Here is a 24,673-nt window from a genome sequence, read left to right as displayed (position 1 = left end):
AACCTGTTTACGAGAGGTACAATCCCCGGGGCCTCCTGTACTTCAAGCACCCTTTCCTTCCTCATCATCGCCCCCTTTCTCTCTTCCTGTATCCTCGGTGTAACAACCTCACTGTAGGTCCTGTCCAGAAAACTCTCGTTTTCGCGGATGAACCTGAGGTCATCTAGTTCTTTCTTCAGTGCTGCAAAATGCTCCTTCAGAAGCCGAATCTGGACACACTTTCCACAGCTGTAGCAGCCGGTGGCACCATCAGTGTCCCTGACCTCCCACATTATGCACGTAGCACACTGAATCAGCTTAGCGGCCATGTCTTCACCCTCTGCAATTGTGGCGGTGGTTCTCACTCCCTCCTCTCCCACCAGAACAAATCAGAAATCCCTAAGTACCTCATCAGCTTCACATTGAAGGGATCCTTCCCTGTAGTTTCTTATTGCTCCAATGTGATATCATTCTCAGATGCATCTTCTCCTTTGCACCTTTCAATATTCTGAAGAGACCTTTCCCACCAGGATGCTCTGGTTTGCTATTGGATCTCCACCAATACCCACTCCGTCTTACAGCATTTTCCCACATGACTGCCAGAGTTTCAGCATTTATATTTTCACTTGCACCTTTCCTGATGTCCCTAAAATTCTTTCTAAGACAAGTAGCACTTGCTCTATGAGTTCACTGTGTTATTACCTCAACATTAAAAAAAACCCAGATTGAATGCAAAGGACCTTTGTTCACTCTGAAAGGGGTACCCTAAGTATCCAGTTTTCTTTATGTTTAAAGTTGCATCCCACTTATACAGTTACTTTTGGTTTCTGTAAATAAAAGTCAAAACCTTTCCACTGCCACATGAAAGCATTCTGGACTCAATATTGAATTCAACTGTTTGAGGTAATCAGCTATTGCAGCATTGTGTCTCACACTTACAGCTTTCAGTTTCTTTTTACTTTTTGTGGTAATTTCAGGATAATTTTCTGCTAATTACATCTCTCATTTGTCCTTTTTAATATTCAATAGCCCTTACTATTTTCTATCATCTGACACCACTACTTGTATCATTCAATACTTCCCAGTCTCCACTCTAACACAGGAACAAAGTAGTAGGACTTTCCCATATCGTAATGATTAAAGTGGGAAATGAGTATGTATAAATGCAACAACACACACAAAATGCTGGTAGAACACAGCAGGCCAGGCAGCATCTATAGGGGGAAGCGCTGTCGACGTTTCGGGCCGAGACCCTTCGTCAGGACTAACCAAAAGGAAAGTAAGAGCTCTTACTATCTTTCCTTTTGGTTAGTCCTGACGAAGAGTCTCGGCCCGAAACGTCGACAGCGCTTCCCCCTATAGATGCTGCCTGGCCTGCTGTGTTCTACCAGCATTTTGTGTGTGTTGTTGTTTGAATTTCCAGCATCTGCAGATTTCCTCGTGTTTGATGTATAAATGCATTTTGTTTTTAAATTTCCTTGATTTAATTGATGTTAAATTTCCTGTGAGAAATTTAAATTGTGTTAATAGGATAAATTATCAATTGTGTTTATGCAAAAGCTGCTGACCATTCTTTGAAAAATATGAAGTCTTTGTACCATTCGTGTTTCAGAGGGAACATCCTCTCTACTATGGAACAGTCAATCGGCTGCTAAACCTGGTAAACCAAAAAGCAAAAAAAAATTTCCATCTCTTCGGGCGAAATTTGAAGTGAGTTATTTTCAATATCATTGAATATTTTCATTTTGACTACTAGGATTTTGCCATAAATCTTACTGATTTCCTCTTAATCAGGCATTAGTAATAGAATGCAAGCTAAGAGAGAATGTAGCAGAGTTATGAGAAAAGTAAGACAAAATTAGAATGGGAAAAAGACTTTGAAGTTAAATCAATGAAACTGTAAAATATTTTTCAAATAGATTAATGCAAACTTTGTAATGGAAATATGACCACTAATGGATAGTTGGGGCAGTACTACAGGAAATGGTTAACAAAATGCAGAAATAATAAATAATTATTTTGTTCTAATATTTATCATGGTGACAGAAGAGTTGGGCATGTTCATTTCAGTACTCAGTGTTTAAAAGAAATGCAGTTAAAATGAAAATGGGATATTTTAAATAAACTTAATGTGGATAAAACTCCTAGTTCAACTGAAGAGAAACTGGAGAGATTGCAAAGCATCTTATAATATATAAGGTAAAGCTATTCTTTCAGATGAACGTTGAATATCTGATATAATACCTTTTATTCAGGAAGAAGGTTAGAACATGACCTAATAACTACCTGAACATTATTGTTAGGAAACTTAATGGAATTCCAATGAGAAGAGAAAATGGAAGAAAGATAAAAAAAATATATAAAATAAATAGGTGGTTGGATTTCAAAAGATAAAATCTTTCCTAACTAACGTTATTGAATTTTTAAGAAATGGCTGGAGCTCCTGTAGGAAAACTGTCTATTATTTAGTGGTTTTATGTTAGTGGTTGTATAAGAAATAGGAGCAGGAGTAGGCCATCTGGCCCGTTGAGCCTGCTCTGCCATTCAATAAGATCATGGCTGATCTGACCATAGACTCATCTCCACCTACCTGCCTTTTCCCCATAACCCTTAATTCCCCCACTATGCAATAATCTACCCAACTTGTCTTAAATATATTTACTGAGGTAGCCTCCACTGCTTCATTGGGCAGAGAATTCCACAGATTCACCACTCTTGGGAAATGGTGCAACTCAAACTACCTGCGTCTCAATGTCACCAAGACCAAGGAGATGGTGGTGGACTTTAGGAGATCTAGGCCTCATATGGAGCCAGTGATCATTAATGGAGAATGTGTGGAGCAGGTTAAGACCTACAAGTATCTGGGAGTACAGTTGGACGAGAAGCTAGACTGGACTGCCAACACAGATGCCTTGTGCAGGAAGGCACAGAGTCGACTGTACTTCCTTAGAAGGTTGGCGTCATTCAATGTCTGCAGTGAGATGCTGAAGATGTTCTATAGGTCAGTTGTTGAGAGCGCCCTCTTCTTTGTGGTGGCGTGTTGGGGAGGAAGCATTAAGAAGAAGGACGCCTCACGTCTTAATAAGCTGATAAGGAAGGCGGGCTCTGTCGTGGGCAAAGTACTGGAGAGTTTAACATCGGTAGCTGAGCGAAGGGCGCTGAGTAGGCTACGGTCAATTATGGAAAACCCTGAACATCCTCTACATAGCACCATCCAGAGACAGAGAAGCAGTTTCAGCGACAGGTTACTGTCGATGCAATGCTCCACAGACAGGATGAAGAGGTCAATACTCCCCAATGCCATTAGGCTTTACAATTCAACTGCCAGGACTTAAGAACTTTTTTTAAAGCTATTATTAATGCTTTTTGAGTTAGTGATTTAGATGCATATCATATTATTACTGAGTTAAGTATTGTATGTAATGAGTTTTTGCTACAACAAGTGTATGGGACATTGGAAAAAATGTTGAATTTCCCCATGGGGATGAATAAAGTATCTATCTATCTATCTATCTAAAAGCAGTTCCTCCTCAACTCTCCTAAATTTATTTCCCCGAATCTTGAGGCTATGTCCTCGAGTTCTAGTCTCACCTGCCAGTGGAAATAACTTTCCTGCCTCTACCTTATCTATCCCTTTCATAATTTTATATGTTCTTATAAGATCTCCTCTCATCCTTCTGAATTCCAGCAAGTACAGTCCCAGGTGACTCAATCTCTCCTCACAGTCTAACCCTCTCATCTCTGGAATCAACCTGGTGAACTTCCTCTGCACCGCTTCCGAATTTAGTATATCCTTCCTCAAGTAAGGAGACCAGAACTGCATGCGGTACTCCAGGTGCGGCCTTATCAGTACCCTATACAGTTGCAGCATAATCTCCCTGCTCTTAACTTCAATCCCTCTAGCAATAAAGGCCAACATTCCATTTGCCTTCTTGATAGCCTGTTGCACCTGCAAGCATCTTGCAATTCATGCACAAGAACTCCCAAGTCCTTCTGCACAGCAGCATGCTGTAATCTTTTACCATTTTACCTTTTAAGGAAAATAATCAATGATAAGTCAAAATCATTCAGATTTTCAGAGAGTATTCAATAACATATTCTATATTGATCTAAACAATATGGTCTGAAAATGTGGAATCGGATCAAGCATGAGTCAGGAGTCTGCAGAAATTCAGCATGTCATCAAAAACCTTTGGCAAAATTCAATATATGTGTGTGTTAGAAAGTGTGCTGACTAACCGCCTTATGACCTTGTATGGGAGCACCATTGCCTTTGAGTGGAAAATCCTACAGAAGGTAGTGGATTTGGACCAGTACATCACGGGTAAAACTCTCCCAACTATTGAGCATATCTACATGATACATTGTAGTAGAAAATCAGCATCCATTATCAAAGATCCTCACCAGTCAGGCTATGCTCTTTTCTAGCTACTGCCATCAGGCAGAAGGTACAGGTGCTTCAGGACTCACATCACCAGGTTTAAGAACAGTTACTACCCCTCAACCATCAGGCTCTTGAACAAAAGGGGATAACTACGCTCATTCTTCTGATATTCTCATAACCTATAGTCTCACCTTAAGGACTTTTTAACTTGTTATTTCATGCTCGTTATTTATTGCTATTTATTTATATCTGCATTTCCATAGTTTGTTGTCCGTTGATCCTGTTTACAGTTACTGTTGTATAGATTTGATAAGTATGCCCACAGAGAAGAATCTCAGGGTTGTATGTGTGACATGTATGTACTCTTGATAATAAATTTTACTTTGACTTTTGAACTTTGAATAGATTGCTGGCTTGAGTCAGGATAAACTGCAGAATGCGAGTAAAGAGTAGCTATGCAATTTAGGAAGGTGGGTAGTGCTGTTTCACAAAATCAGTGCTACAGTCACAGGTGTTCACAGTATACATTAGCAATTTATAAATTTGCAGGTGATTCTGTGTTGAAGAGAACTAAACTAAATTGCAGTATTTTGATAAGGAAAGCTAGAAGGACTACTTCTAGAATGAACAATCTATCTGCAGGCAGGTAGAAGAACCTAGGGATCCCAGACTGCAAAGGCACCAATCACTAAAAATTGTTGCGAAAGTTAGCACGACAATAGAGAAAGTAAACTGAACATTAGGTTTTATTTTGAGAGGGACAGAATTGAATAAATATATGCTAAGTATGTATCACACCTTTGTTAGACCACAAAATACTGCATAGAATTCTGATTGTCATCTAACAAAACTGACATATTGTCAGTAGAAAGGGTGCAGGCAAGGTTTACAGAGCAATAACAGAAATATAAGAGAAAATGAATAGTTTTGTGTCTCCTGTGTAGGCAAGTCTGAAGTCTGTAAAATTGTGTACAGTTTTGATAGATGAATGCAGAGGGAGTATTATCATGTAGGGATGAACAGGAGCCATCAATACAAGATGAACTCCGAGGAATCCAGTAAAGAATTCAGAAGAAATAGCCTTACCTAGTGGTGAGAATGTGAAACTCACTACCATAAGCAATGGTTGAAATCCATAGTACAGATATATGTAAGGGAAGGCTGACTAATCACAAGGGAGAAGTGAATGGAGGATTTACATTGATGGATTTAGCTCAGACAAGATAAGAAAAATACTCAGCTGGAGCATTGTCGCCAGCATAAACTTTTTGGATCAAATGATCTGTTATTGTTTAATATTTTTCTGAACTCTTCTTTCAACTGCTGCAATAAGGCAGTTCAATAGCTAATTAAATCAGTAGGGTAAGACAGTTGGGTTTACATGGAAATAGTAATAGTTCAATGCCAGTGACATTTTATTGTTTTGTATTTTGTGTGAACCATGGTTATTCATATATTTTGAGCTTTATTATGTTTTCAAAATCTTGTTACTAGTAAACAGTGATTCTTAATTTAAAACCTTTGTGGTTTAAATATTAAAATCAGCAGATTGTAGTCACCCAGAATACATCTCCAATACAGATGTTGGATTGGAGATCTCATTTATCTCAGCAGGCAATTTAGGCCTGAAGAAGGCAAAAGGCAATAACTCATCAATTAATTTACTTTGGTTTATTGAGATGTGCATGTTTTTCATATGTTTTGGCTCACTTGCTTTCATAATTTACATCAACTTGTTCTCAAATGCCTCTGAACATGTGAGCCTCTCAGGCCATGTGGATCAGAATATATAACTAGGCAGGGCCTCGGCATTATGCTTTTCGAGGGCTGCTTGTACCAAAAAGGATCAGCAGAACTGGCCTTCGAAAAGTCAGTAGGAATAGTTGTTAAGTTGAATCCAGCAAAATATGTCCAAAAGAATTGCACTGGCTGCTCTATAATAGAGATTATATTATAATTGCTGTCAATTGTATGGAACCAAAGCAGTGTTATAAATAATAAATTTGGAGTAACTTTAGATTTGACCATTTCTTGTTAAGATAATGCAAGGACAGAGTCCATTTTTAAAATAGTAAACATGTAAACATTTTAATTGGCTGTTTTGTAGTAGATTTTATAATTCATTTTTAAATGTAATGACTTCACACTTTTTGGTTTTCAAGTTGTTTTCATTTTTCTTCAGCATCGTTTTCAAGCTCAGAATCCTTTATCAGGGGCACAGCACTTTGTGGTAAAGGATCCCCAGGAGGAGGATGATGTGAAGTTTTGTACTCATACCATGGTGCTTCCCACAAGAGGGCAGTTAGAAGGTCGGATGATAGTAACAGCATATGAGTGTGGATTGGACAATGTTTCGGAAGATGCTGTGTCAGCAGTGGTTCATGCATTGGAGGTACTGCATTGATGTTAATTTTTGATTGACTGCAGACCGTTCATTATGAACAATGTTCATTATAGTTATGTACCTTTTCCCTGCTCTAGTACATAATTATTCCTTTGCTCCCACAAATCCCTCTATCTATGAGATTACTCTGAACCTACATTTGAGGTTTACTTTGCTAAAATGCTTATTAGGATATGATGTTTCAATTGCTATTTCATTTGATATGTTACTCCCCCTTCCAAAAGCAATCATTTTCATTAATTACCGGTATAGATTAATTGAATCTACACAGCAGATGCAAAACAAAAAATGCTGGAAATAGTCTACCAGGCATTCAACCTCCAAAGAGAAAGTTTAAGATTTTGATTTGATATCTTTTCATTGGAATAATAAGTTTCAGATTTCCAATATCTGCAATATAATCTCTTTGATTTAAAGCAGACAACCGATTTAGCCAGTGATCATATTAATTAGATACCATGTTAGTTTTTTTTCCAGAAGTTCTTAGCCCTTGAGGTGTTGACTCTTCCATTTCTGTCATGGTCAATCTTTTTAGAAGAACTCCCCCTTGGCTCCTCTGGTTTGTAAGTTATTAATATATCTTGTTGTCATCTTTACAGAATCCTGAAGTATGCTGTTGCTTACAAAATCCTCATCCATCTTGGAAGTCAATATTTGAATCACTTCCGCTCGCTTTCTGCCAATCTCACAGGGCTAAAATGGCAAATGCCATCTTTCTTTATTGTAGTACAGGTTGACCATCTGGCAGTCAGTAATCTGTTTATACCACTGGTTCGGACATGACTTTTGCCAGCCTTATTTCAAATTTCCTGTGTCACCACGCCAACTCTTCACCAGTGTTTTGGTGGTGCCATTAGCAGAATCAGCTGTTGACATGATCTTTAAAGGAAGCAAGTTATTCCGCATTTATCTTTATAACCTGTGCTTATCTAGCCGTAGTCAGGTCCTCATTGATTAAAGGAAGTGCTTCTCATGGTATAAAGCACAAGCACCATATGTTATCTATACAATATAAGGTGGAAGTTCTGAAAAAAACTCGATACTGGTGCATATGCGACTTGTATAATACAAACTCTTCCATAGTTTATGACATAAAGAAACAAAAGAAAAGTTGTTCCAGTTTGTCGTTGGCAACAAATCAAAAAAAAAGATGTGTATAAAACATAGAAAACCTACTGCACAATACAGGAACCCACACAGCTGTGCCGAACATGTCCTTACTATAGAAATTACCTAGGGATACCCATAACACTCAGTTTTTCTAAGCTCCATGTACCTATCCAGGAGTCCCTTAAAAGACCCAATCGTATCTGCGTCCACCACCGCTGCCGGCAGCCCATTCCATATACTCACTACTCTCTGTTAAAAAAACTTACCCCTGACATCTCCTCTGTACCTGCTTCCAAGCACCTTAAAACTGTGCCCTCTTGTGTTAGCCATTTCAGCCCTGGGAAAAAGCCTCTGACTATCCACACGGCCAATGCCTCTCATCATCTTGTACACCTATCAGGTCATCTCTCATCCTCCGTCGCTCCAAGGAGAAAAGGCCGAGTTCATTCAACCTATTCTCATAAGGCATGCTCCCCAATCCAGGCAACATCCTTGTAGATCTCTTCTGCACCCTTTCTATGGTTCCCACATCCTTCCTGTAGTGAAGCAACCAGAACTGAGAACAGTACTGCAAGTGGGGTCTGACCAGGGTCATTTATAGCTGTAACATTACCTCTCAGCTCCTAAACTCAGTCCCATGATTGATGAAGGCCAATGCACCGTATGCCTTCTTAACCAGAGTCAACCTGTGTAGCAGCTTTGAGTGTCCTATGCACTCGGACCCCAAGGTCCCCCTGATCCTCCACGCTGCCAAGAGTCTTACCATTAAAACCATATTCTGCCATCATATCTGACCTACCAAAATGAACCTCCTCACACTTATCTGGGTTGAACTCCATCTGTATTTCTCAGCCCAGTTTTGCATCCTATTGATGTCCTGCTGAAACCTCTGACAGCCCTCCACACTATCCACTTTTGTGTCATCAGCAAATTTACTAACCCATCCCTCCACTTCCTCAACCAGGTCATTTATAAAAACCATGAAGATTAAGGGTCTCAGAACAGATCCCTGAGGCACACCACTGGTGACCGACCTCTATGCAGAAATGACCCGTCTACGACCACTCTTTGCCTTCTGTGGGCAAGCCAATTCTAGATCCACAGAGCAATGTCCCCTTGGATCCCATGCCTTCTTACTTTCTCAGTAAGCCTTTCATGGGGTACCTTATCAAATGCCTTGCTGAAATCCATATACACTACATCTACAGCTTTTCCTTCATAAATGTGTTTAGTCACATTCTCAAGAAATTCTATCAGGCTCGTAAGGCACGACCTGCCTTTGACAAAACCATGCTGACTATTCCTAATCATATTATGCCTCTCCAAATGTTCATAAATCCTGCCTGTCAGGATCTTCTCCATCAGCTTACCAACCTCTGAAGTAAGACCCACTAGTCTTTAATTTCCTGGGCTATCTCTACTCACTTTCTTGAATAAGGGAACAACCTCCTCAGCCCTCCAATCCTCCAGAACCTCTCCTGTCCCCATTGATGATGCAAAGATCATCGCAAGAGTCTCAGCAAGCTCCTCCCTCATCTCCCACAGTAAGCCTGGGGTACATCTCGTACAGTCCTGGTGACTTTAACCAACTTTATGCTTTCCAAAAGCTCCAACACATCCTCTTTCTTAATGCTCAAGCTTTTCAATCTGCTGTAAGTCATCCCTACAATCGCCAAGATCCTTTTCCGTAGTGAATACTGAAGCAAAGTATTCATTAAATACCTCTGCTATCTCCTCCAGTTCCATACATACTTTTTCATTGTCCCATTTGATTGGTCCTTTTCTCTCACATCTTATAAGGAAAAAAATGAAAGATGGAAGACGTTCACAACTAGATAAAGTTCATAAAGTAGTTTAAACGCCTTGTCAGCGAAGGTGTAGAACTGTTAGGGATGGTGAAGGAACAAGCAAAATTATTTCATGAAGAATTAGGACTGGATTATGAGTGTGATTATAATGAAGGGTGGCTTTGGTTTTTCAAGCAGTGACATGGCATAAAATTTTATGCAGTGTGTGATGAAACACAGCAGACAAGGAGCAAGAAGACAGTTGCTGAGTTCGTTGACAAGTTCTCTAAGTTAGTTTCTGATGAAAATTTAAATCCTGAGCAGGCCTACAAGGCAGACGAACTGCCTTAAATTGGTGTTGTACTTCAAGACAAACACTGACCTCAAAGGATGCAGAATCACCAACAGGTTATATAGCATCAAATGATTGTGTTGCTATGTTGGGCTGTTCTAACACTGTAGTAACCCACAGGTGGCAAAAGTATACGTCCCAGCGATAGGCTGGAAAGGCAGAGTGTTGAGAGTTAGGCGAGGTTTGATTACTCTGGGCGCCGAGCCGATTTGGATAGGTCGAGAACGGCTTTTCCAGGAGTGAAATCTAAGCCTGGAGTGATTCGCCATGGCGGGTCCTAATGTGAGGTTCAGGCAAATGAAACGCTGGCCCAGATAGTCTGGGGGCTCCTTGCTCTGCGATGCTAAGGTTGTAAGACTGCCCCAGCTGCTGTGCTTCACGTCTGCAAACTTTGCAGTGATTTGCTCCACTGATATATTGAACTGAATACTGAGGCTTTAGGCCTACTCTGAGGTGCTCTGGGATTTGGATCAGAATGCTGTTGTTGCTCACTCCTATTGTTTACATGATATATTTTACTTTGTTGTTTTTTTCCCTCTTTGTGGGCACTGGGGGTTGGTCTTTTTTAAATCGGGTTCTTTTGGGTTCCTTGCTTTGTGACTGCCTGTAAGCAAACAAATCTCAAGGTTGTATAATTTATACATTCTTTGATAATAAATGCACTTAGAATATTTCAAAGGTATGAAGCAGTTTCCAGTAACTTACTGTGCAAACAAAAAAAGATGGATTACAACTAACATTCCATTGGAATGGTTTGAATGTTACTTTGTTCCAGAAGTGAGAACTCAATGTGACTCTGTTGGTCTGGACAAAAATTGTGAAATAACGCTGATTTTGGATAACTGCTCTGAACATTCAAAACCAGAACTCTTGGTAAAGAATAATGTTTACAATCCACCTAACTGCACACCATTAACTCAGTCCCTGGAAAAGCCTCACCAGCTGGGATTTGGCAAAATCACTAATCTAGCATTGCACAGGTCCCAATCATGACAGATTTGTGGTGGTAAACCTGTAGTAAACCATCTCCACTTATCAGTATTGTCCTCCTCCAACTAGATAACCCTGCAGTTGCCTAGTGATGTTTGACACTTACAGTGGTGTTTCTTTTCCTACTCTCATACTTTTGAATATTACCAGTTATCTATTCCTGGGCCCCTCCTGTGACTGCCCTTCAATATCAGCAAAAAGTAACGTGTGTACCCTGTAGCACTCTGATGTACGTCACCAATTTGTTTCTCAACTACAATTGTCACTCTGCTTAATTAACAAATAGTAAGGAAAAAAGAACTTTTTTTTTCACCTAAGTATTGGAAAGACCAAAGCCATGACTTTAGCTGGTCACAATGTTTGTTTCATAGCCACTGATTCCATTTTTCTCCTTGGCCGATGTGTGACAATTAACCTGATTGTTTGTAATCTTGGTATCATGGTTACCTAAAATAGATTTTGAATCGTGTCACCAAGTGTGGTTATTTTTGTCTAATATTAGCTGTTTCAACATCTGCCTTGCTTTCTCAACTACTGAACATGCATCTAACCCTTTATTATATTTGGACATGGTATTCCAAAGTGTTACTGGGGAGACTCTTTCTTCCACCCTCCTTTATGTGTTATTGGAGAGACACTTACTTCCACCCTCAATTACATTATCATCATCATCATAATCCTACCGCTGATTAGGTTGAGCTGACACCTCACATGTGAGTTCAGTGGACTGCATAGCTTATAGTTGAACATTGCTTTTATTTTAAAGTTAGCATTATTCTAATCCTAGGCATGGAAGTCACCCTTTCCCGGTAATCTTCTCAAGCCCTGCAGCCTACATTGTTTTTAGCAATTTGGGCATCCTCAGCTCACTAAAATGTTGGCTATTGCTTCTGCTTAGTCTTATTTTGTCACTGTTAAGGATGGTTTGCATTTTTGATGCCACAAGATTTAATGAGAAGCTAATGGCCTCTAAATATACGGCTTTTCACTTTCTTTAATTACATTTAGCTAATGATTATTGCTGTAATTTCTTGGCACAAGTGGCTTCTTTAGAATTGCTGGGGCATTTTGAAGTTACCTTGAAGGCAACACAATATAGATTGAATCACAGCAATCTCTATGACAACACAAGGGATGGACAATGCCAAGGGCGCATTGATCCTTGATGTATTGCTCGCAGAAGCTTTGGTACAAGGCATTCCTGTGTGCCCTCCTTATATCGAAAAATAACATGGTAAATTTTAAGCATGTGCCAATCAAAGAGGGATGACATTTAGTAAAAATTTGTAAATTTATGAGTAATGGAAGTACTAAATTTGAACCAACATTTTTTTAGATAATTAACATGTGAATATTTCTGAATTTTTGGGGTAATTGGAAACTTTCTACATCCCTGACAACAAGAAAAGCTGGAGTGTTATTTTGCTAGATGTCATACATTTAATTTATTAGTTTGCAGGTGGAGCTAGTTAAGGTCTGGCCAATTGGGCACAGCATATAATGCAGAGTCGCGTTGTCACTCTAGGTCATGCCGTTTGTAATTTGTAGCCTGCTTCCAAACATATTAACATCAAGGATAAAGACCTCAGTAGGGAATGTGAGTAGATCAGATGTTCTTAGTTGCCTTTACTAAACACAACTTGTGGGAAAATCACAGGACTAGCCCATGGGGCTAGATCAACACAGAAGGCAAAATATGAAGTTGAAATAATGTAAAGAAAACGTGTAACATGTACAGTATTCATTAAGAGACTCTAATGGCTAATCAAAGCAGAAATCATGATTATGAAAAATCATCAAACTGAAATGTTTCTCCTCTAGAATCACCTGAAAGACATCTTGACGGCTGTGATATCCAGGAGGCGGTCGTACCGTTTACGTGATGGTCATTTTAAGTATGCATTTGGAAGCAGCATTAATCCTCAACCATATTTAAAAAACAGCATTATTGCATATAACAACATTATTGACTGGTAAGTAAGATATCAAATTTATATCAACATATTAAATATTTTTGAAAAAAATCAAAATTAGTGTAAAATGACCAAAATATGTATTTGTGAGATAAATCCATATCATTTGAAAATTGAATAAACTTTGACAAAATATAACATTTTGTCACTGCTCTTATCTGCAATTATTTTAATCTTTTCAAATGATAGTATTTTGTCTTCAGTTCATTTGCAATACAGAGTTGCAATAAATTGCTGCAGATGCCTCTATAGTGCTGTGCTGTACCATTATTGGGAAAGACACTTGAAATTGTTTGTTGCCTGTCATTAAGTTGAACATTACAATTCATTGCATGGAATTAAATACCCGAATTGTTGCCATTTTCATAAATAGAAAATGAGGCAGCCAATCTCTGCAATTTCAACTCTTGTAAATAGCGGTGAAACATGTGATTAAATAATCTTTTATATTCATCTGATAGGACCAAGAAGCCACAGTGTAACATGTAATTGCAACAATGAAAAATTAAATCACAACCAAAGTATTTGTTATGTACTTAACTTAAAACCAAAGGAAGAAGAAAGGTTACGGTTTGAGAGGCAGTTCCTGAACATAACTATGAAATTCGTAGGTTTAAAAAATAGTTTGCATTTTAAATGTTTGTTCTCTTGCAGGAATATTTGTGAAATTACCATTCCATTTAATTGTTTATTCATAAATAAGACTAATTTTTGTAGCCCGAAAATAAATTTGAGGTAAAGGCTGGTGGTTTGTTCAATAGGCAATTTGATGGTGTTCTAATATACTATTTAAATGTAGTGACTGGATCCTAGACCTAGGAGTTCAATTTTGTGGGAGATCCCTCTCTATGGGGGTTAAAAAGTGTTGGCAGTGGGAGAGTTGTAGTTATAAAGTTAGCATTATTCCATGTTTTCTTGTTTTAATTATAATGTGATTAGAATTGTACAGCAGAAACAGACCTATAGAAGTGGCCGAGTGTGTTGAGCCCTCTAGAATTGCAGGTGATGTGTTGATAGTTAGTAGAGACTTCTTCAAGCTAGCTTGATTAAAGTCTCCTGCCACAATGTGACAGTCATCAGGATACACTGATCCATTTTTGTTGATCACAACACATCATTTCTCAAGCGCTAGCTTGACACCTGCTTGAGGTGAGATGTAAACTGCAGTCAGGATAATGGTGCAGAGCACCCATGGAAGGATTAAAACAAAGCAGACACTTGTAGGATATGTGTTTCACTTGTAAAGTCAGCTTTTATTCTCATTCCCATGCCCCTGTGTTGTTTTTTTTATCAACATCAGTAGTTCCTCTGAAGGTTTTTCCACAATGCTGACCATGAAAATGTAATTTATTTCCAAGTCAGGACGGTGGAAAGAAGCTTGTAATTAGTTGAAAACTGCCTTTATCTCTTTTGGTAGTAGGGTTTTTCAGTGCGAGGTGCTGTGGAGAGTTACTACACTACATTTCAGAGATGATGGGCATTGTGGTTGCTCTTTTAGCAGTAGAGAAAGTTAATTTTTAAGGTGGTGGGTGGGTGCCAACCAAGCAAGCTGCCTTGTCGTGGATGTAATCAAACCTCTTGAATGCGGTTGGAGCTGAACTCATCAGGGCTAGTGATGAATATTCCGTCACATTTGTAATATGTTTTCGAGATGGTAAAGTTCTGTCTAAATCATCACAGATTACTCATTCTCTAACATCCATATTTGCTTGTGTATGCCAAAACTGTTTTGACAGTGCTTGTCAGTTCCATGTTCCCAGTTCTTTGTAAGTCTAAATCCTGGAATTCCCTAACCCAACAAAGGTTTGGGAGCATCCTTACTAGAAAGATGCAGTGTTTCAAAGTTCAAAGTAAATTTATTATCAAAGTTGATACATGTCACCATATATTACTTTGAGATTAATTTTCTTGCAGGCCTTCACAGTAGAACAAAGAAATGCAATACAGTGAATGAAAAACTATACACAAAGACTGGCAAGCAACCAGTCTCTGTTTGTGTGTAGCAGTCAAGAGGACAGTATACCACAACACCACCACTTTGGGTAATTAGGGATGAACAAAGAGGGCAGACGTTGCCAGCTCTACTCAAAAAAAAAGATTGAATGTCAGCAGTTCCTGGACAGATATAGATGTGAGGAAGTGAATAGACTAGGAGGGATGAGTGTACCTGGAGTGAGATGATGTGCTGGAGTAGCTTTGAGAAAACAAGATTCAATGTATTTTTGTGCTACATCATGATGCATTTTAGCATGCCACTGTGCACAGCTTTTCTGTTGTGAAGGCGTCTTAAAAATCTTAAGCATTGAATTCAAGTACCTGTTGCTTACTCACTCCTTAGCTACACTTTCTTTCACTGGCAAGTCTGTTCCCATTGCAGTATTGAAGGGCATGTTTGTGCTGTCCTTCCAGCAAACTTTAAATACATGGATTTCATTCTTTCAATTTATGTTTTGCTATCACCTTCAAAATTAATCAGACTTAGCTTGCAGTAGGCTTTAAAACATTGGAGTTGTAATTGACTTCTCATTATTTGATTTAATTGTTCAGAAAATGTGAATAATATGGATTCACTGGAAAGAGTGACAGACCACTGACAGATATTGTTTGGCTTTTGGTGTGGTACTTAATTACACCTTCACCTCTACTCTGCTCCCACCTTCTGCTTCCTTTCTTCCTCTTCCCAGAACATAAGGAAGTTAAACTAGTGATCAATGTAATCTGGTTTCCAAATTTTCAGTGGATCATACCTACGCTTTGCTCACTTTTGCTGCTATGACTCTCCACTATAGTGAATGATCAAAGCAGTACTTTGCGAAAAGGTTGAGCAAATTGGGCTTATTTAATCTATAGTTTAAAAGTGCAAGAGATAATCTCATTGAAACATTAGATTTGGAATGAGATTGAAAGGTTAGCTGCTGGGATGTTGTTTTCTTTTGCTGATGAATCTGGAAGCAGGTGGCATAGATTCAGGATACGAGAGCTTACATTTAGCATTGAGAATAGGAATTCCCTCTGCTCTGAGGGAATTGAACAATAGGATGAGACGAGAAGCTGTTGAAACTTTTTGAGTGATAGAGCAGACATGCTAGGACTTGCTGCTGCTTTTTATTTTCAAAACTCTACTTTGAATGTACATGTTCTCCAGTCTTTTGGTGATTTTTAATACGCACCAATTGTTTGGCACTGATTTTGTCACACTAATAGTGTGCTATGATATGATTCTGCATTAAAGAGGACATAAAATTGTAGACTGCTGCTGTGGTCAACTAATCAAGTGGCAAAACTGAGTTTGGCCATGTGAAGTAATAGTTCCAATAATTTTACTGAGTAACCTACAGACTTACGATATATTTGTTGATGTATCTAAGCCAGTCTGAAGGCAAAATCAAGTTAACCGTACGCCTTTGCTTTGCTGCATGTAGGATGTTTGCTCTGATGTCTTTTTAATGAACTTTTTGTGCATTGTGGTAGTGTTTGCAATCATGTTTGTTCTTTTATTCTGTAACTTAACATTTTAATTTAAAGTGACAATTGTTTTAACTAATGCTTATTTGAATTTTCTGCAGTATATTTTGAAACTCATTAAGAAGCAATTGTAAAATTGGCAATGGATGTTTTAATGTTCCAGCTTTTTATTTTGGTTCGTAATTTGCTTGTTAAGATTTCTGAAGATGAGTTTGCAATCTACAGAAGAATGGAAATGTTTTTGTCCAGAGGAATATGGATTTTCATTTTTTTTCCTTCTGACCTAGCCCCCCTCCTGGTGTGCCGCTAACTGCTGGACAGAACTCAGGTCCTCACATCTCATCAGATGATGTGGAGCAGCAGGCAGCCCTTCTTTTGGCCTGTTCTGGTGAAGATATGCTAGCTACTCTTCCACCTGTGAACATGTATGACCTTCTTGAAGCTCTCCAGGTAAATTGTATTGTGTAGCATTGCCCTAGATTTGTGGATTTAGTTTTATTATTAAATGTATGAGTAAATAGCCTACCATGAGAAAACTACAGTGATAAAAATTAAGTACATTTGCTATTTCCTTCTCATCTAATTTCTTGGCTGTGTTTGATCATTACGCAGAACTTTTATGTCTATTTGAACCCAAATCTAATCGTTATCACTCAGAGTCATAGAAGAATACTGCGCAGAATGAGGCCCTTCAGCCCAACAATTCCATGCCAACCACATTGTCCACCTAGGTAGTCCCAATTTCCTACATTCAACCTATATGCCTGTAAGCCCAGCCCTCTCATGTATCTCTGAGTGCTTCTTAAATGATACTATTGTACCTGCCTGAACCAAAACATTGGATATTGAGGCACCATTTCAAGAGATTGCAATTTTCAGAAGGGATATCTATTTCCTATTTTTTCATATTTCATATTTTTTCACAAAATGTAGTTATTATATTTCTGTCTACATTCATGGCAAAGGTAGGTGTTGCAGCAGTTCAGATTGTTGCATACTGATCATGTCATGCAAGTGTTAGTATTGAAACTGCATGGAAAAGTACATGCACCGTTCTTAAAGTCAACCCTTATTTTCTTGCTACCTCTTCCACCACCTTGAACATTCACTCCGCTCACCAGCAGTGTATAGTTGCTATAGTGTGTACATTCTACAAAATATACTGAATTTATACATGCAGATTACTCTTAACAGCACCTCCTTCTATTAGCCCTTCGTGTATCTCCCACATATAGATTGAAATTCCATTATGCATTTCCTCATACTTAGTGATTATTCACAATTTATGGCTTAGATCTTCTAGATTATCCTAGCCATGCCCAGGCTGCACCCTATATAAACCAACTTCCTGTTGGTTGTGCTTATATTTCCACAACTATCCTGATGTAACCTTGCACCGTGCATAAACAAGAATTATGTATGCCCACATTGGCCTAGGAATTATCCAGGTCTCTTCAGTAAGATGGAGAAAGCTTTACTGAACATTTTAAACAACAACACACACAAAATGCTGGTAGAACACAGCAGGCCAGGCAGCATCTATAGGGAGAAGCGATGTCGACGTTTCGGGCCGAGATCATTCGTCAGGACTAATCGAAAGGAAAGATAGTAAGAGATTTGAAAGTAGAGGGGGGAGGGGGAAATGCTAAATGATAGGAGTAGACCAGAGGGGGTGGGATGAAGCTAAGAGCTGGAAAGGTGATTGGCGAAAGTGATACAGAGCTGGAGAAGGGAAAGGATCATGGGACGGGAGGCCTCAAGAGAAAGAAAGGCGGGTGGGAGCACCAGAGGGAGATTGAGAACAGGCAACAACTAAATATGTCAGGGATGGGGTAAGAAGGGGAGGAGGGGCATTAACAGAAGTTAGAGAAGTCAATGTTCATGCCATCAGGTTGGAGGCTACCCAGCCAGTATATAAGGTGTTGTTCCTCCAACCTGAGTTTGGATTCATTTTGAACATTTTAATTCTTTTCTGTAATGTTAAGAATTGGACTGGTACAACAATCATAATTCCCCCTTTTTATCCTAATTGCTTCTTAATAATTTTTCTTTAGCCTTCTTAACTTGAGAAAATAAATGTCAGACTGGTTATTCATCTTACTGAGAAAGTAGAATATTTATCAAAGTCCCGTGATCAAAGATGCATCCCTTTTTAGCAAGCCGTATACCATCCCTGTGTTGGGCCAAGTGGTTAAGGCGTTGGTCTAGTGATCTGAAGGTCGCTAGTTCAAGCCTCAGCTAAGGCACTGTGTTGTGTCCTTGAGCAAGCCACTTAACCACAAATTGCTCTGCGATGACACCGGTGCCAAGCTGTTTCGGCCCTTGCCCTTCCCTTGGATAACATCGGTGGCATAGAGAGGGGAGACTTGCAGCATGGGCAACTGCCAGTCTTCCACACAACCCTGCCCAGGCCTGCGCCCTGGAAACTTTCAAGACTAACGGATGTCTATACCATTCCTGTCTCTCTTTTCCTACTTATAAACTTGACAACCCAATCTCTCGATCTTTCTCCATCCATCCTCTGCCATCACCCTCACATCTAGCCTGAGAATGTCATTGCAGGAAGGTATAAGATAAAAATATGCATTCAAAGTTGATTTCCTGTTTCACTTGTTATATTCACAACTTAAATTGAACTAATTTCTTTGGATAAGGGGATCCTGAATTTAGTGTCTGGTCTAAACTCTATTATCTGTCCCCTCCTCTGTAGTGAATATAGGGGTTTCACATATGGAATTAGAAAATGCTGAGAGTAACCAGCAGGTCAGGGAGCCTTTGTGGACAGAGATATAGAGTTAACTTTTCAAGTGGATGATCCATTATAAATAGGAAAAGTTGCAGTGAAGGATGATGAGAACAAAGAGAATATAATCAAAAGAGACCACAAGTAAGTGAATGACACAAATGGTGCTGAGTGGGAAGAGATAATCAAGTTAATAACAGTTAATGGTAACTGTTCTCTCTGCCGAAGATTTGAGTATAAGGAGATTTAAGTTAGAAGGGAGAGGTAATCTAGAGAAAACAAATTACTGCAATTTTCTGAACTATGAAATAAAAGATGAGGCTGAAAATATTCAACATGTTACACAGCCTCTTCATGGAGAGAAAGAGAGATCTTTAATGCTACAGATAAGAAAAAGAGAGTGTCAGATGTAAGGGAGAATATGACTTCTTAAGGTCCAGAGGAGCAGTGAATACAGCCAGGGAAAAATACATGTCCTGCTAATTTCATTGCAATTAAACACGTATTCTTATCCTGCTCTACTCACTGTTCCTCTGGACTTTAAGTTCTGCAGTCAGCATTCTTCCTTACTTCTGACACTATCTTTTTATCATTTTTTTGTATTTTAATCTTTTGCAGGATTGTAGGCAACATGGGGAAAAACAACAATTAATGTTCATGGTAATTGCTCACAAAAGTGATGAGCTCCCCTCCTAAACTGTCCAGGATCCTGTGTGAGTTGGAGGGTTATGTCTTTTTAAGCACCTGCTGCTCTTGAGTATCGAGGTGGACACATCGTAGCCTTCAGAGTTGTTGTAGAAAAGGTCATGATCAATTGAAACAGTGCATTTTTTAGAAGGTACCTATTGCAATTAATTTACAAAGATGGAGGAGGTAAAACTTGATGGAGTGTAAATCAATTATGTTAACTATCATTGGTAGATGATTAAACGTGTAATTGTGAAGTACAAGTACTGTAGATTTCGGTTATTTGGGCCATCAGTTAATCAGGGCGGCTGCTGACTTAGGACAACTTTTAAAGAACAAAAACTGATCAAGAAAATAGCTTGAATTCCCTTTGTTTATTTGGGACACTGTGCTGCTTAATTGGGACAGGAGATTGTTGCCGAACTAGTGTCAGTCCTACACACTTATGTGGCTATTAGGCACTACACCGTACTTACAGTAATCAGTTTTTAAGTAGTATCAATTTAATGTGTTTGTGTTCAAAAAGCAGTGATTTTTTGTCACAGATGGTTGGCAAGAAATAAGCAGTATGACAATTCAGAACTGTTTTACTTGCTGCAGTTTCAATCATTCAGGCTTGGAGATGACAGAAACAGCCTGGAGTGAAAATGAAACAGTTTCACTACATCAACAAGTTAGGAACTACAAATAATTTGAAGGTATTGACAATCATCTTGAATGTTACAATGAAAATGAAGATTTGAAGGATGCAATCATTGAAATCATTGTATGAAGGCAGTTTATTAGCTACGTTAAGTGTCTGCTGATTTTGTTCATTTACAGTCAATCAAAAGAACAGCAGGATATACAGTTTGAATTCCTCTGTCGATAACTTATAGTCAATAACTATAGTACTGTTGTAGTTTTGGAAGTGTTTTAATTTGTACTGTATTTCATTTAAATGAATAATATGTTACTCCATTAAACAGTAGTTTGTTTTTTTAATATCTTTTTTAACTACTTCTAAGAAACTTTGACTAATTGGGGCAGCGGGGCGCTGATGCCACTATACCACCAGCAATATTTGAAATTTATCAGCATATACTTGAATGTTGCCCAAGTGTTGTTGCATAGTATGTAGGCATGGAGTGCATGATTATATGAGGAATTGCAAATGAATATCAATGAATGCTTCTGCTTATTGAAGATTTTTTCCTGAAATAATTAAAGATATTTGAGCTTGGATTAATGCTCAGGGCAGTTTCCTGTGGCTGCCAAGATTTCCCTTCAACAACCACTCTCATCTTCCCATGTGCTAATTATGACTCCAGCCAGTAGCAAGTTTTGCGTCATTCTACGTGATTGCAGTCTTCGATGCTACATTTGGCCAGTTACTGTAAAGACATTTACTTTCTGTTCAGCTTTAGAATTCAGGTTTTATGTGCATTTGGTTTGTCTTTATTCTGGTCTGGAGCTTTGTGGTTAAGGGAGAAGCAGGCTGTAAGTGATTAAGTGTAACTTGGGAATTCTGTTAATGCTCTCCATCTACTTACTGATGATTCAGACTTTAATGATGGGGGGGTAGTAATTACAAGTTTGGATTTGTTTTGCATTTTGTGGATTGTATCTTAAGAGCATTTTCCCACATTGTTTAAAAGATGCCACTACTCCAATTATTGTGGTACATTTATCTAAAGCTGCAGTAAATTCCTGAGCATGTCTTTACTGTCTGCAGTTTGAATGTTATTGGTCCCAAGTCTTGGTGTTCTCAGCCATTCCTTAATATTTTGTTGTAGTGGAGACCTCTGGAGGGAGCCAGTGCTATGGTGGGGAGAAACCACATAGATTAAGTTAATGAAACAAAGTAGTTATTTAACTGTTGGTTGTTATCCACCACTGAATGGGAGAGAACTGAAGAAAGGTGGCGCTGGTGATACATAACAGAGTTTTATGGGCGGCTCACAAAACTTCTCAATATATTTTTCTAAACAACTATTGCAGCAATCGGCTGCCTTTCATATCGCTTTAAGAACGTAGTTTGAACCGTCTAAAGAAACTAATGAGTTTTCCAATATCCAGAAGGGCTTGGCGGACTTGACTTTCAGGAATGCAGATATGGCACCTTTAAGAGAATAAAGCTTGGCCATCACCATGGCCATGGCAGGAAGCACTTCAAGCCAGACTAAAATAGCAGGATGTAAAACTTCCTCTACCTAATATCTCATTAGCAAATATGCACAGTCACTGGAGAGCAAGATAGAACACCTGAAGGCAAGATTGCTGTATCACACGGAAATGTAGCATTTACAGAGATATGGCTCACCTTGGACAACCTAGATATGGCGGTTAGTCTCAAGAGTTTCTCGATTCACCATGGTCAAAAAGTAGTGGTCTGTGTTTCATGATAAACTCTTTCTGGTGTTCAGACGTAGTGGTCTTGTCACACTCTTGTTCTCCCAATCTGAACACCTAATGATTAAGTGCCGTCCGTTCTATTTACCAAGGGAGTTTTCCTCCATAATCCTGACCGCAGTTTACATGCTACCCAAGGCCGATGTTAAGTGAGCACTTGATATATTAAGTGCCACAATTACCATAAATTCTAGTGTATAAGCCGAGAATTTAGCCCTAAATTTTGGTCCTAAAATTAGGGGGTCGGCTTGTACAGAGGGTGCCAACTTTGGAAAAGCGAGTACACAGAAGACAGGTCGTATTTATTGGCTGTTTTTGAGTCAAGTACAAAAGAAAATGCAAACACTTATGAAATCTACACAAAAGAAAAGATCTACAAAACACATTCTGTTTCTCAATTTACTTGTACACCTGTCAAACGTTCAGAGCTTGAAACTCTCACACTATTCATTATCTGACTCTCTGAAAATCACGTCCCATTCTTTGGCAGTCACCGTATCATCATAAGGATTGTCAATTTCTGCTTCTGCATTGTCATTTGCAGCTTTACTGGCTGCCAAATCTCCATTGTCTTCTTCACAAAGAAAATGATCTTCACTGCCATCCAAAGCATTGCTGATGCTGCACTTCTTGAAGGCCTTCACAATGCACTCGGCCTTCATTTCCTCCCACAATGCGCTACCCACTCACAAACTGTAGCTGGAGATACGACCCTCATATGTCCTGCTGGAGTGAATGGCTGATTTCCAGACATCATCCATTCATTCCACTTTCGACGCTTGAATTCTTTGAATAGTTTGTTTAAACTCACATCTAGTGGCTGGAGCACAGACGTCAAACCACTGGGGAACCACTGTCCGTATTTTCAGATTTCACTGCTGCTTTTCTCTCACCTGACAAGTGCACTTACATTTCAGAGGATTCTTTACCATTGGGAACCTAGTCCAAAACTTCCCTCCCTGCTTTATTTATTAAGAATTTGCTTATAATGCTCTACAATGTGTAGACCTATTTTCTTAGCAGGTACTGGTTCACAAAATTTCCAGATTCCGGATCCAGCAAAGCTGAGTACTGACATGTGAGATCTTGTGATCTTTTCTGGTTAAATCAAAAACCTCTACAAAAGGGGTCGGCTTATACAAAGGTAACATGAAAAGTCACTTTTTTAACCTTGAAAATGGTCGGGGGGGGGGTGCGGCTGGCTTATACTCTAGTTTGGCTTATACATCGGAATTTATGGTAACAAAGAAAAATCAGCCTACTCTGACGCCTTTCAAATCATTGCTGGGGACTTCAGTCAAACTTGCTTAAAGAATCTTCCTGACTACTTTTGGGTATACCTTATGGATTTTGCACTGCTGATCATAAAAATCACCATGAAATTCCCTATCACTGACATATCATCTGCAGCACTTGACCACTGCTATACAATCAGCAGGAATGCCTACAGTTTGATGCCTGGACTGCATTTCGGGAAATCTGATCATCTGGCTGTCCTCCTCCTACCTGCATACAGGCAGAGGCTAAAGTGCATGGCTTCAGAAGTAAGGATAATGAGGAGGTGGCCCCGGGAGGCACAGCAGCAGCTATGGGACTGCTTAGAGTCAGTGGACTGGGCCGTGTTCAAGCATACGTCAAAAAATCTGAACAAATATGCCATGGTTGTCGAAGACTTTATAGTCAGTTGTGGATGAATGTTGTGTACTTAATAATTGAGTAATGTTGTAGGTATATTGTTTGTTTAAGCATTTTTTGTATAATAAATTGCGTGTTACATGTAAAAGTACGAAAGAGGCATACACCGCATGATACATATGTGCCTTGCCTAAAGTAAAAATCAAAGTTAGACTTAGATTCCTGGCTCTCTTGATTTCCTTTAAATGAGTTTTTATATCTTGAAGTTACAAAACATAAGAGTGGCAACAAGAAAGTTTTGAACAAACTTGAGATGAGTACCTACCTTTGAAGTTCAGTGAGACATTCTAGTTAAAAAGAAGCGCAACGAGAAATGGTCAAGTTTTTTAAAAAAATGCAGCGCATGTTCTTCAGAAGGGACAGATGCTGTTGGCTTGTAAAAAAGGCAGAAAATAGACATATTCACGAGATTTTTCCCTCTGCCAACTGATTTCTAAATAGATGTTGAACCCATGAACACTATCTCATTGCGTTTTATTACTTTTTTCTCTTTTTGCATGATTTAATTTAACTATTTAAATATATATACTTACTGTAATTCAGTTTCTTTTTCTATTATTATGTATTGCATTGTACTGCTGTTGCAGAGACGACATATCATGCCATAATGGTAAGACTGTTGGCAGTGTGGAGGATCACAGGGATCTTTGGGAGGTTGACTCTGTGGTTAAGAAAGCATACAGTGCATTGGGCTTGATCAATTGTGGGATTGA

General features: G+C 38.9%; 1 protein-coding gene across 2 annotated transcripts in view; it reads left to right on the top strand.

Annotated features, from left to right (window-relative positions):
• Positions 1-24,673, top strand: part of tada1 (transcriptional adaptor 1) — an 85,484-nt gene that overhangs the window by 41,808 nt on the left and 19,003 nt on the right. The window contains exons 4-8 of one of the 2 annotated variants that reach the window (XM_073063599.1): positions 1,592-1,689; positions 6,546-6,755; positions 12,828-12,979; positions 16,732-16,894; positions 20,475-20,762. In XM_073063599.1, the coding sequence (XP_072919700.1) occupies positions 1,592-1,689; positions 6,546-6,755; positions 12,828-12,979; positions 16,732-16,894; positions 20,475-20,519 (668 nt within the window). In that variant the 3' untranslated portion in view covers positions 20,520-20,762. Of the gene's footprint in view, positions 1-1,591; positions 1,690-6,545; positions 6,756-12,827; positions 12,980-16,731; positions 16,895-20,474; positions 20,763-24,673 lie in introns of those variants that run through there. The other variant, XM_073063597.1, reaches the window with a different exon arrangement.

This window comes from Hemitrygon akajei, chromosome 12 (genome assembly GCF_048418815.1).
Source record: "Hemitrygon akajei chromosome 12, sHemAka1.3, whole genome shotgun sequence".
NCBI classification, from domain to species: Eukaryota; Metazoa; Chordata; class Chondrichthyes; order Myliobatiformes; family Dasyatidae; genus Hemitrygon; species Hemitrygon akajei.
The sequence above is the reverse complement of the archived record's forward strand: the minus strand, read 5'-3'. Positions and strand labels throughout refer to the sequence as shown.